This window comes from Bufo bufo, chromosome 3, assembly GCF_905171765.1.
Source record: "Bufo bufo chromosome 3, aBufBuf1.1, whole genome shotgun sequence".
Classification (NCBI taxonomy): Eukaryota; Metazoa; Chordata; class Amphibia; order Anura; family Bufonidae; genus Bufo; species Bufo bufo.
The window spans coordinates 553,510,496-553,523,659 of record NC_053391.1 but is presented as its reverse complement, the minus strand read 5'-3'; the positions used below and the strand labels follow the sequence as shown (position 1 = coordinate 553,523,659).

The following is a 13,164-nucleotide window of genomic DNA, read 5'->3' as shown; positions in this document are numbered from 1 at the left end:
ATCTAGGTCGATAATCTATTTGGATATTTTACTTGGATCTCTCCAAATCTACACATAACTTATGCGCATGCGCCAACTCCACTCTTTGATCTGGCAGGCTGACATCCTCCCTTATCAATACTATAATCTGCGAACAGCACATGCACCACATATATGGTTCCTTCGCTTATTAGTTCATCTGTCTTTTCTCCTTCTAATTCTGAGGATCGCCTATTGCCCATACTCTACCTTAGAACTAAGTACACATGCGCACACTGCACGCACGGCCTTAAACGTAATGACGTTTTACTTTGCATACTGACCTTCACTAGCCGCCGATACCCTACCCTGCAGCCCAATGCGCATACCGCTCGCGTGGCTCCAGAAACACTGATGTCATCCTCATGCGCCCTGACGATTCATTAGCCACCGATAGCATTTATAGTGCATTGGCACACGTGCACGCCACATCCAGCGTCAGACCTACTGCCCTGCCACTAAGGTAATTCTATATATTGCTGAGCGCTCTCTCCAGAACCTTGAATATTCCATGTTTATCTATTTACTCTTCATGTTACCAACTCTAGGCTCTTATTAGCATACTCATTATACTCCTTGTCCTATATCACCAAAAAAATTGCTTCTCGCTTCATAATAACCATTCTGTGAGCCCCTTTTTTTCAAGCTACTGATGGGACATTCCTTTCTTCAATTTTTTTCCCCCCTTTTCCTTTTTTTCTCTATTTCTTCTTATTCTTAACAGATTATTATACACTGCTCAAAAAAATAAAGGGAACACTTAAACAACACAATGTAACTCCAAGTCAATCACACTTCTGTGAAATCAAACTGTCCACTTAGGAAGCAACACTGAGTGACCATCAATTTCACATGCTGTTGTGCAAATGGGATAGACAACAGGTGGAAATTATAGGCAATTAGCAAGACACCCCCAATAAAGGAGTGGTTCTGCAGGTGGTGACCACAGACCACTTCTCAGTTCCTATGCTTCCTGGCTGATGTTTTGGTCACTTTTGAATGCTGGCGGTGCTTTCACTCTAGTGGTAGCATGAGACGGAGTCTACAACCCACACAAGTGGCTCAGGTAGTGCAGCTTATCCAGGATGGCACATCAATGCGAGCTGTGGTAAGAAGGTTTGCTGTGTCTGTCAGCGTAGTGTCCAGTGCATGGAGGCGCTACCAGGAGACAGGCCAGTACATCAGGAGACGTGGAGGAGGCCGTAGGAGGGCAACAACCCAGCAGCAGGACCGTTACCTCCGCCTTAGTGCAAGGAGGAACAGGAGGAGCACTGCCAGAGCCCTGCAAAATGACCTCCAGCAGGCCACAAATGTGCATGTGTCTGCTCAAAAGGTCAGAAACAGACTCCATGAGGGTGATATGAGGGCCCGACGTCCACAGGTGGGGGTTGTGCTTACAGCCCAACACCGTGCAGGATGTTTGGCATTTTCCAGAGATCACCAATATTGGCAAATTCGCCACTGGCGCCCTGTGCTCTTCACAGATGAAAGCAGGTTCACACTGAGCACATGTGACAGACGTGACAGAGTCTTGAGACGCCGTGGAAATCAAGGCATGCAGCCAGGAAGGCCTGAAGTCAGTCATCCAGGCCCCGAAACCACGAGGCAGCCAACCAGATTCATACCAACCACATAACACAAATATTAGCTGTATAACCCAAGTTCAATCCATCATAAAGTGTTCCTTGTTTCACAGACCTGGAGGCTGCAAGCTCCAGGCTCCTCTGTCCGGAGGACAGGAAACCTCACTGAGGGAGGAAGTGGGTGTTCCCTTTTTGATTGCTCTGAGGCTTCCTGTCCAATTGTGGGGGCAGAGCCATCTCTCTCTATGGTGCTGTCATGGGTGAAGGTAAAAGTCTCATACTACAAATGTCAATCTGATTCAAGATAAAATAATACAGTACCTAAAAAGTACTTTAGAGCAAAAATACACAAAGGTTTCATAAGAAATGCTCCAGACAGAATATCTAATAAATGAAATATTCACATGTTTCAGTAAGTGAAAGTAATACGGTTTGTGAAGGTTACTGAAGGTGCATTGTGATGAGAGGGAAAGGGAAAGAACGAGACTTCAGAAGCCTTAGAAGATGCTCTTCAAGCTTGAATGACTTGACAATGAAGCTGACATTTCTATAACAAGTGTTGTGTTCAACGCTCTGGAAACTTAGATGAAAAAGATGAAAAGAATGGGAGAAAATAAACTATTAAAGAAGAGAAAATAGAAATGTAGGTTAAAACAAAACCGGTCTGCCACAAAGTCACCCTATACCACCAATCTCAGAGTCACGCAGAAGTCCTTTCCATATAAATCTAACAATTCAATGCCATATTACAGGACTATTCTGTCCTAAAAGCAGAGAATTTTTGGAAGAAGAGGAGAAAAAAATAAAAACACGTGATGACACTGTGGAATGTTTCTACTCTGGATTGGCTGACTATGTGTGTATGGAGGACCGGTCACCATTCCTGACAGCACGCAACAATGTTTTATTTTTTTAACCAGTTTTATGCACCCGCTACCACTCTGCCACCATCCCATATTTGTTTACTTGGCTCCAGAAGCGACACGTCCATACACATATGACTACTGCAGCCAATCACTGGCACGAGACCACTGAGGCCAGTAATTGGCTGTAGCAGTCACATGTGTACAGGCACATAATTGCTGCAGCAAAGTAAATTAAGGTCAGAGAGAGTAAAAGGAGCGGCAGAGCTGAAAGTTAAACTGGTCAATACTAGGTTTTTGTTGGAATTACAGTCCTGCCCTCTGGTCAGATTTCTTGCATAACTTGAACAGCCCCTTTAAAAGAAAATGTTGCTTATGTACTGTTGTATCACCACAAAAAGCCTGTTACATCTACCTGCAGTAGCATACCTGGCCTTCCAAAATGAAACTTACAAAATGTAGGAATGCGGGCCCTAAGATCTCAATGTCGCCGAGTACGCAGGAGGAGAACCTAAGAACAGATATTGAGGTCTACAAAATCTACGTGCCTACTAATGAAGAGCTTTGTCACCAATGTTTGGTCTAATTCTCCATACAAACCCCTTGTGGATCAGCGACTTGCGGACTGTAAGGGTCCATTCACACGTCCGTGAATGTGTCTGCACCCGTTCCGCAATCCTGCCCCCCCCCCCCCCCCCAATCTTCCGGTCCGCGGCTCCGGAAAAAAAATAGAACATGTCCTATTCCTGTCCGCAACTGATAAGAATAGGTAGTTCTAGGGGGGTGCCGGCCGGGTGTATTGCGGATCTGCAATATACTACGGATGTATGAATGGACCCTAAAACGGTTATGGTCATATAAATGTAGCCTAATAAAAACGAAAGCCAGAGCCCAAACTGAACAATGCCAGGAGTCAGCTGGTCAGTGGGGGTCCTCACCGATTTTGATGATCTATTCTAATGATGGGACATCATTATTGTCCTCCTGGAAAACCACTTTTAGGGTCCATTCACACATCCGTGTGTGTTTTGAAGATCCACGGATCCGCAAAACACAGACAACGGCAATGTGCGTTTCGCATTTTGCGGACCGCACATCGCCGGCACTTAATAGAAAATGCCTATTCTTGTCCGCACTTGCGGACAAGAATTGGACATGTTGTATTTTTTTCGGGATCGGAATTGCAGACCCAGAAGTGCGCGTCTGCATTTCCGGATCTGGGCCGCACAACGTGCGACCCCATAGAAGTGAATGGGTCCACAATTCCGTTCCGCAAAATGTGGAACGGAATTGCGGACGTGTGAATGGAGCCCAATACAAACGGACTGAACAAAACAGCCATTATTTTGACAAAAGCTTACTAATAAAGTGCTGTTCTGTACTAAAACTAAAGAGAAAGCGTAGAAGGCGTGGGCTAAAGTGAAACTGAAGCCAGATTTCTAAGATTCTGCTGAGGCATGCCAAACTTCTCTGAAGCCAAGTGTTCAGTGCAAATGAGAAGATAAGCAAGTACTGCCAGGAACAGCCCAGCAGCAAGTTGGACAGATCTCTTCACAATCTCTAGACCTAAACACATGGAAATGGAAGAGGACAGTGGGATCAGAGTTCTTAAAAGGGTGGTCTGCTTCGGCTAAAAAATTATTTTATGGTAGCTTTAATTCTGGAGGACCCAGCATGATCATGTGGTACACGGACAGCCTACTGCATTCAATGGGCACCATGTAATGCTTCATTTCTCCTGTGGTGGCTACCACTGGATTCCTCTACCGATTACAGTAGATTGTTGTGGGTCCGGTGATCTGATGATCTAACATAAGGAATATCCAAGAGAATACTGCCTTTTGGAATAATAATAATAATTAGGGATGTCCCCGAGTACGAGAACCGATACTTTTATTCAAGTACTCACCGATACCAATTATAGCAGCGGCGCAGTTGCTGATAGCAATGAAAAAAATTAAAGCTGGAATTTGGTTGCTCTGGACAACTGCTTTACTTTTCCTTTGTACAAGGGTTAATAAATTAATAAATGGGCATATAGCAGTGTTTACCAACCAATGTGTCTCCAGCTGTTGCAAAACTACAACTCCCAGCATGCCCGGACAGCATTTGGCTGGTTGGGAAACGCTGGCATATATGGAGGGGAATGGGCATATACAGTGTTTCCCAGCCAGCGTGCCTCCAGCTGTTGCAAAGCTACAACTCCCAGCATGCCCCGACAGTTGGGAGGTGTAGTTTTGCAACAGCTGGAGGCAGACTGGTTGGGAATCACTATTATATGCCCATCCCCCGCCCCACCTTATTATATATTCACTGTTTGAACATGAAATGTAGAGAAAGTAACTGAATTTCTCCTCCATTTCATGCACCATACCCACCTGGCCAGCTGTAATCCTTCCCATGGGGATGCACCAGATACTGGGAGGAAGTGGCTTTAAAGGGAACCTGTCACCTGGAAAACACATATTAAACCGACCGCAATACCTTAAAGTATCCCCCAGTGTGTTGCTAATCATGATTTTCTTTCCTCATTCTGTCTCCTCATATTTGTTAAAATCGCAATTTTAATGTCTGTTGGCACCTTCTCCAAGTCAGGCTTGAAGTCAAGGGGGCAGCGGCCTCCTTGCTTTAAGGCACGATAAGCCTGCCCCTCACCCCTCCTCTCTACATTGTGATGGACATATTGCAGTGATGCCGGGACCGCGCTCTTCTCGCGCATGCGCCGTACGCTGCCTGTTACAGCGCGATCCCAAATCCCTCACCGCCTTAATTTTGCAGACTGCGCTTGCGCCGTTCACTTTCATCGCGCTCGTGCCCGGCCATCGCTTCTCGTCTTTAACGTGAGGGTGATCACTGGCTTGCGTTCTCCAGCTCCTGAAGCCAGTTATCACGCCCACACTAAAGACGAGAAGCGACGGCCAGGCGCGAGCGCGATGGAACTGAACAGTGCATGCACAGTCTGCAAAATGAAGGCGGTGAGTGAGGGAGCCGGAATCATGGTAAGATGTCATCTGGGATGATCATCTGGGACACGGGATCCACCGCTGCACGGCCATCAGGTATCGGCGACATTTGCACGAGTACAAGTACTCGTGCAAATGTCCGGTATCGGTACTGATACTGGTATCAGTATCGGGACATCCCTAATAATAACAACAACAATGGGTCTTCTAATTAAACATTTCTTAGAACGTCCTAGGCTACTTTCACACTGGAGTTTTGGTTTCCGTTTGTGAGATCCGTTCAGGGCTCTCACAAGCGGTCCAAAACGGATCAGTTTTGCCCTAATGCATTCTGAATGGACAAGGATCCGCTCAGAATGCATCAATTTGCCTCCGTTCCGTGTCTCCATCTCCGCTTGCAGTGTTTTGGTGTCCATATGACGAAACTGAGCCAAACGTTTTCTCTGACAATAGAAAACGGATTCGTTTCCCCATTGACTTTCAATGGTGTTCAGGACTGATCCGTCTTGGCTATGTTACAGATAATACAAATGGATCCGTTCTGAACGGATGCATGCGGTTGTATTATAGGTGCAGATCCGTCTGTGAAGATCCATGACGGATCCGCACCAAACGGCAGTGTGAAAGTAGCCTAAAGCCACACCCCTGCGCAGGTAACCTAAGGGCATATCCACATGGTGGTAAATAGCTGAAATACTGCTTGCTGCTACGGTATACTATGTGGATTTTCTAGAAAATCCGCAGCACATCACCCACATGTCGTCGTAGCTTAAATGGTTTGTCTGAAAAACCTGTTCTTAAATACCCTACTGATAAATTCAATGTTAATAGAAGGCAGCTGCCTGTTCAGGACCCTCATGTATTATGTAGAGTGGATATGGGATACCAATAGCTCCTCTCGCTCTAGACAACTCTAACAACCCGATAAATTAAGCAAAATGCGGATACCTTGTGAGTACCAGTACATCATATTCTCACTCCTATCAATACATAACTATTCTATAAATTTGAGGAACGGCTACACAGAGAGGCAAAAGAAACACGGATGTGCACATGTCTCCATGTGTCTGCTGTAAGCAAAAAACTCGGATAACACACGGTCACAAAAAGGGAATCTGCCACCACAATTCTGAAATATTATTCCAGATAAGGACTAAAATTGGGAATTTAAAGTTGGGGCACTGAAATACACAGCTAGGACTGGTGTGCCATGTCGACATAATGGAGAAGACTCCTGCGCGCATGCACAGCAGTCCTGACAATGTATTTCAATGCAGATTTAAATGCTCACAGGGAATAGAGGGCAGTGCTCTGGATTCCTGATCTACAGTACTACTCATGTATAACCTCAGATTCAATTTAAAAGAAGCGCTTCATTCTGGAGATGGGAGCCCTGTTTCCGTCCTCCACTGAACCATGTGAGTGGCACTTTTGACTCTTAAGCCTCATGCACACGGGCGTGCCGTTTTTTGCGGTACGCAAACCTCAGATCCGCAAAAAACGGAAGCCGCCCGTGTTGCCTTCCGCAATTTGCGGAACGGAACGGGCGCTGGCAATATAAATGCCTATTCTTGTCTGCAAAGCGCGGACAAGAATAGGACATGTTATATTTTTTTAGTGGGACAGCGGAATGGAGCAACGGATGCGGACAGCACACGGAGTGCTGTCCGCATCATTTGCGGCCCCATTGAAGTGAATGGGTCCGCATACGAGACGCCAAAACGGCGGCTCGGATGCGGACCCAAACAACGCTCGTGTGCATGAGGCCTTAAGCCTCATTTACACATCAGTGTTTGGTCAGTGTTTTCCCATCAGTGATTTTGGGCCAAAACCTGTTCTGTGTTAAGAGGAGCACCTGGTTTGGGCTCAAAATCACTGACGTGTGAATGAGGCCTTACAGCAGTTTTGTGTTGACCAAAGTCAGTCTCTCTACGGATTTCTATGAGATTCAGATTCTGGTCCTACACATTAGAACAGCGCAGTGGTAATGTATAAAGTGCGCTACGCCCCCCCCCCCCCCCAAAAAAAAACAACAGTTTTATCGGTGGAATAAGCATTTGTGCCATGCCTGGCAAATGGCATTTACTAAGGCCCCACTCACACGATCGTAGGGCCGCCATGCCCATGTTACGGACTGCAAACCACGGTTCCCCAAAACACTAGCACCAGCCGTGTGAACTGAGCATTGTGGTGCGGACCCACTGACTTAAATGGGTCCACAATCAGCAAAATACGGCAAAAGATAGGACATGTCCGGACTGCTGTGTCATGTCCTATCTTTTGCGGAGCGGATGCACGGACCCGGAAGTCCATGGAAGGGCTTCCATGTGTTTCCAGGTCCGTGCCTTTTCCCTGCAAAAGATAGGACATGACACAGCAGTCTGGACATGTCCTATATCTTGCTGATCATGGTCCCACTCAAGTCAATGGGTCCGCACCACAATGCTCAGCTCACGCGGCCGGTGCCAGACTTTTACAGACCCGCTGTCCGCAACATGGGAACGGTGGCCCTATGGTCTTGTAAATGGAACCTACGGGTCAGACAGTTTTGTGGGTGTGGGCTTGATTCTTAGCCAGGTTTATCACAGACTGACAAAAAAAAAAAAAAAACTTGCAAGTGACCCTATAAAGTCTCAAGTGTACTCCAGTCTCCTAGTGCTATGCAGACTGTTGTAAACCTCTATAATAAATGGGGTTAGACTTTGGACTGAAAACTCCATATGCATTTTGTGACATATTTAAAAAAAAATAAAAAAACTGGCTTCAAACCAAGCAGGCCTAAAAAATAAATAAAAAAGGCAGAAGGCTGTATATTTGTACATTACCCCCTTTACGTTTTATTGAGACTGACTGTCGATCATGAGGTTCTCCTGAATAAAGCAACCAGGAAGCAGAATACCAACCCTAACATTTACATAGCACAACTACAAATGGTTGAGTGCTTCCTTAAAGGGAACCTGTCACCTGGATTTTGGGTATAGAGCTGAGGACATGGGTTGCTAGATGGCCGCTAGCACATCTACAATACCCAGTCCCCATAGCTCTGTGTGCTTTTGTCAAAAAACCAATTTGATACATATGCAAAGTAACCTGAGTCCTGTACGTGAGATGAGTCAGGGACAGGACTCCTCTCAGGTTAATTTGCATATGCATAAAATAGTTTTTTGTTTTTTTACACAATAAAAGCACACAGAGCTATGGGGACTGGGTATTGCGGATGTGCTAGCGGCCATCTAGCAACCCATGTCCTCAGCTCTATACACAAAATCCCAGTGACAGGTTCCCTTTAACTTTGTCAGCTCAGGCAAGCCTTACAACCATGTCTGCTTCACGGGACAGGCTTCAACAATAACATAGTTAACATGCCAACATGGGAATATTGCCAGTCTTAAGAATGCCAGTACGCCGTGGAATTTCAGAACACAACCGGCTCAATGGAGAATCCCAGCCTGTGCCAACAACCAGACATGGAGGAAGTGAACCAGAAAGACTCCGCTCGAATGCTTCGATGTGTCCTCATACATCAAGGAGCACGCAAGGAACATGTGCGCCTATACAGCAGCGAAAATGACACATCACACATGTATGTCTGCAAGACACGGCAAGTGGAATCACCGGAATTGATGACTAACTCTGAAGTGTCCACTTGCACTACTTGTTTTTTGATTTATGAGGTTGAAATCTCATGCAGGACACAAGCACATAATGTTCAGGGGGAAAAAAGCAACTAACCTAAGGATTAACCCCCCAAAAAACCAGGTAATCATGGTCATTAATACAGAGCTGGCAAGATGACGTCTACTGCAGAATGCCTCAGCCAATATCACAGACTTCAGTTGAGCAGCGAGGAGGGACCCCAGCTGCCCACCCCCGATCAGGCATTTATCACCCATCCTGCAGGATTATAAATGGGGGCACGCTACAGAAAAATGTCATTCTGGTGTACTAGTTGACTTTAAAGGGGTGGCCCATCTGAGACATTGATCGCTAAGATATGCGATCAATGTCAGATAGGTGCAGGTTCCACCTCTGGGACCTGACCTATCTCCAGAAGAGGCCCCGTAGTTAAGAAGAGCATGCGCGGCATGTTTTCTGTTCATCACTATGCGAGTTCCAAAAGTTTCCAAGCGAGCGCTCTCAGCTGTTTCGGAAGTCCCATAACAGTGAATGGTGAGCACACCACGCAAGCGCAACCACCTGTACATTCACCACTATAGGACCGCCAGAAATAGCCGAACTCCAATAGCAGTGAACAAAAGGGTGACCGGATTGCACAGCATAAGGCTACATGCATACCACCGTATATGTTTTGCGGTCCGCAAAAGGCCTCATGCACACCAACATATTTTGTTTCCGTTCCATTTATTTTTTTTTGCAGATAGGATTCGGACCCATTCATTTCAATGGGTCCGCAAAAAACGTGGACAGCACACAGTGTGCTATCCGCATGTCCGTTCCGTAGCCCCGCAAACAAACAAAAAAATAGAACATGTCCTATTCTAGTCCGTTTTAGGCATTGTTACAATGGATCCACAAAAAAAAAAAAAAAAAAGGATGTCATACTTTTTTTGGGGCGGATCCGCAATTTGCACACTGCAAAACACATACGGTGGTGTGCATGTAGCCTTACACTGACAGAATTATGTCAGTGTAATTCAACAGATTCCAGGTCTCGCAGGTGCACACACAGCATTATTATGCTGTGTGATCCTGTCAGAAAAGCAGAGTTTAGAAGGGGACCTCACACTGACAGTAAGTCAGTGTTCAACTTTTTTTTTTTAAGGCTACTTTTACACTCGCGTTTTGGCTTTCTGTTTGCGAGATCCGTTCAGGGCTCTCACAAGCGGTCCAAAACAGATCAGTTTGCCCTAATGCATTCTGAATGGAAAAGAATCCGCTCAGAATGCATCAGTTTGCCTCCGATCCATCTCCATTCCGCTCTGGAGGCGGAAACTGCCTGCAGCGTTTTGTTGACCGCTTGACGAAACTGAGCCAAACTGATCCGTCCTGGCACAAAATGTAAGTCAATGGAGACGGATCCAGTTTTCTCTGGCACAATAGAAAGCGGAACCGCCCAAAACGTGAGTGTGAAAGTAGCCGAACAGGCCCCTCACCCAGTACTGTCTGCTCTGCACTGATGAGGGGCAATCACCCCGGAACAGCTGTCTGCAGATGAGACGCTGGCTTATTTAATATCAAAGTCATGTCTCAAGGACTTTCAAAAGGTGGAACATTGACTTATAGCAGGGATGCCCAACCTGTGGTCCTCCAGCTACAAAACTACAACCCCCAGCATGCCCGGACAGTGTACAGCTATCAGCCCACAGCAGGGTATGATGGGAGTTTTTGTTTTACAACAGCTGGAGGGCCGCAGGTTGAGCATCCCTGACTTATAGGATAGCTGCCTCACATCTGGTGGCATTAGAGGCAGAGCTTGTTAATGTTAAGGGCTCGCTCATTTGCATGAATCTTCCCAGAATTCCAGAGGAGCATTTATGGCCTATAAGACTTCTTACGCCGATTGGGTCCTCCCCACAAGGATATACACTATATTCAGTGGAACTTGAATAAGGGGGGAGTCCACTTCAACGTTTTGTGTTCTGTTAGGCTATTTTCACACTAGCGGCACGGACCTCCAGCAGGATTTTACGGCGGGTGAACAGCCTGTCGGATCCGTCCTGCCGCTAGTGAACGTGTGCCCCTGGACTACCGCTCCAGCCCCATTGACTATAATGGAGGCGGGGTGAAGTTCCGGCGGCATGTCATACTTTTATCCCGGCGGCATGTCATACTTTTATCCCGGCGGCCTCTCAGCATGCGCTGCTTTACACTGTTCAGGATATATTTTTTTTTAAGTTAATGGAAAAGAACGGATTAATCTCAAATGCTATTCATTTCAATGGTGGCCAAAAAGTGTCCGTTTGTTTCCGTTAGAGCCCTTTCCGTCACGGATCCATTATTTATAATAGAAACAAACGTCTTGTCTGCAGGACTTTTTTTTTCCGTTTCAAATAACGGATCTGTGACGGAAATGGCTAAAATGTATGCCAAATGTGTATAACGGATGCACAGGATCCATTTTTCACAGGGTCAGAAGAATGAAAAGAAACGTGTGATGTGAACTCCCCCTAAGGCCAATATCACATGGTCAGTATTTTACCTCATAATTGTAAGTGAAAACCAAAAATGAGAAAAGTAAAAGGTTTGTACCTTGTTCATACCCGGCTTACTAATACGGATATAGAACAGTGCCCTGTGGAAGCAGCCTCAACAGTAATACTTGGTAGGTACCCCTTTCCTGGACAGAAATATGTTGGCATAAAGCCAATTTCAGACGAGCGTGAATTCCGCTAGTGAACTGTGCTCCTCTGACCGGACCACCGGCATTGTAATGATTTATAATGCTGTGTGTCTCTGCCTGATCTCACCTGTAAGTACGGCATTATGTGAGTACAAATCATTACAGATTAGGTCAGGCAGAGACACACAGCCTTAGAAATCATTACAATGCCGGCGATCCGGGCAAAGCTCACTACAGGAATTGAAGCTGCCACGCGCAGGGAAGCTGGCTCTCCATGTATATGGGCCTGGCACTCAGAATGGCTCTCCCCTACGGAGGCTAGGACAGGGTTACTCAGAAAGCTATACATTATGCGACAGAGCGGGCGGCCATAGGTTGTTCCTGAAGAAGAGGACAGAGCACAGGCTGACAACTGTCACCCACACAGGCAGCCATATTGATGCAGGACTCAGCATATGCCCACTTTCCTAAAAAGGAGGTCATCTGCAGTGTGAGGAGCCCTGACAGGACAGCCAGAGACCACCGCAGGTCAGGGAAGCATTACACATGCAGACCTGGCTCTGGCTGCTGCTCCCTGTCAGCCATTTTACAGAGCTTATCTCCCCACGGCTCATAGTTACAAGCGGCTGACTCCATTTTCTTCCCCTCTCGCTGACTCCACATACAGCCCCCTCCACACACATCAGTCTAGATGCGTCATGTCCCCGTGTAGGTAATGAAACGTGGCGCCCAGGTGCAGAGGACACCTATACAATGGCGGTGCGAGAAAGACGGCGCAGCGGAGTACACAACGAGCCGGGGGGCAGCCGCCATAGGTGTCCCACAGTGACCGGCCATGACAGGTGGACACTACCCCGACCGCGTCCCGGTGCTGCCGCTCACCTTGCCCTCCGGGTTGATCAGAACCTCGCTGTTCTCATCTTCCTTCTTGGCGTCTTTCTGCGCCAGGGATGAATTAAAGGCTAATTTCACCATGGTGTCTGAGGGCCGCAGTGGCGGCTGCGGGTGTTCAGGAACAGGTAAGGCAGACGGGGCTTTCTCTTTGTTGTGAGCACAAGACTGAGTCTCCGCGGAGAGAAGTGGAGGAGGAGGCAGCGGCGGAGGACGGGCCGGAGTGACGCACCACAACAATAATACCGGGAGCGCGCCTGCCAGTGCCTCAGGAGCGCGCACACCTATAACCTGCGGCCTGCCTAATGTGCCCAGTGCCCCAAGACCCTAAGTATCTATAACCTGCCTAAATATACCCCCAGTGCCACAGGAGTGCACACCTATAACCTGCCTAAATATACCCCCAGTGCCACAGGAGTGCACACCTATAACCTGCCTAAATATACCCCCAGTGCCGCAGGAGCGCACACCTATAACCTGCCTAAATATTCCCCCAGTGCCACAGGAGCGCACACCTATAACCTGCCTAAATATTCCCCCAGTGG

The 13,164-nt window shown here is 47.0% G+C and overlaps 1 protein-coding gene across 1 annotated transcript in view; it reads right to left on the bottom strand.

The window, feature by feature from the left end:
- The window catches only part of ITM2B (integral membrane protein 2B), a 58,710-nt gene extending 45,872 nt beyond the window's left edge, over positions 1-12,838 (bottom strand). The window contains exon 1 of the mRNA XM_040425457.1: positions 12,611-12,838. Within this exon, the coding sequence (XP_040281391.1) occupies positions 12,611-12,703 (93 nt within the window). The 5' untranslated portion in view covers positions 12,704-12,838. The remainder of the gene's footprint in view (positions 1-12,610) is intronic.
- Between the last annotated feature and the right edge of the window lie 326 nt (positions 12,839-13,164).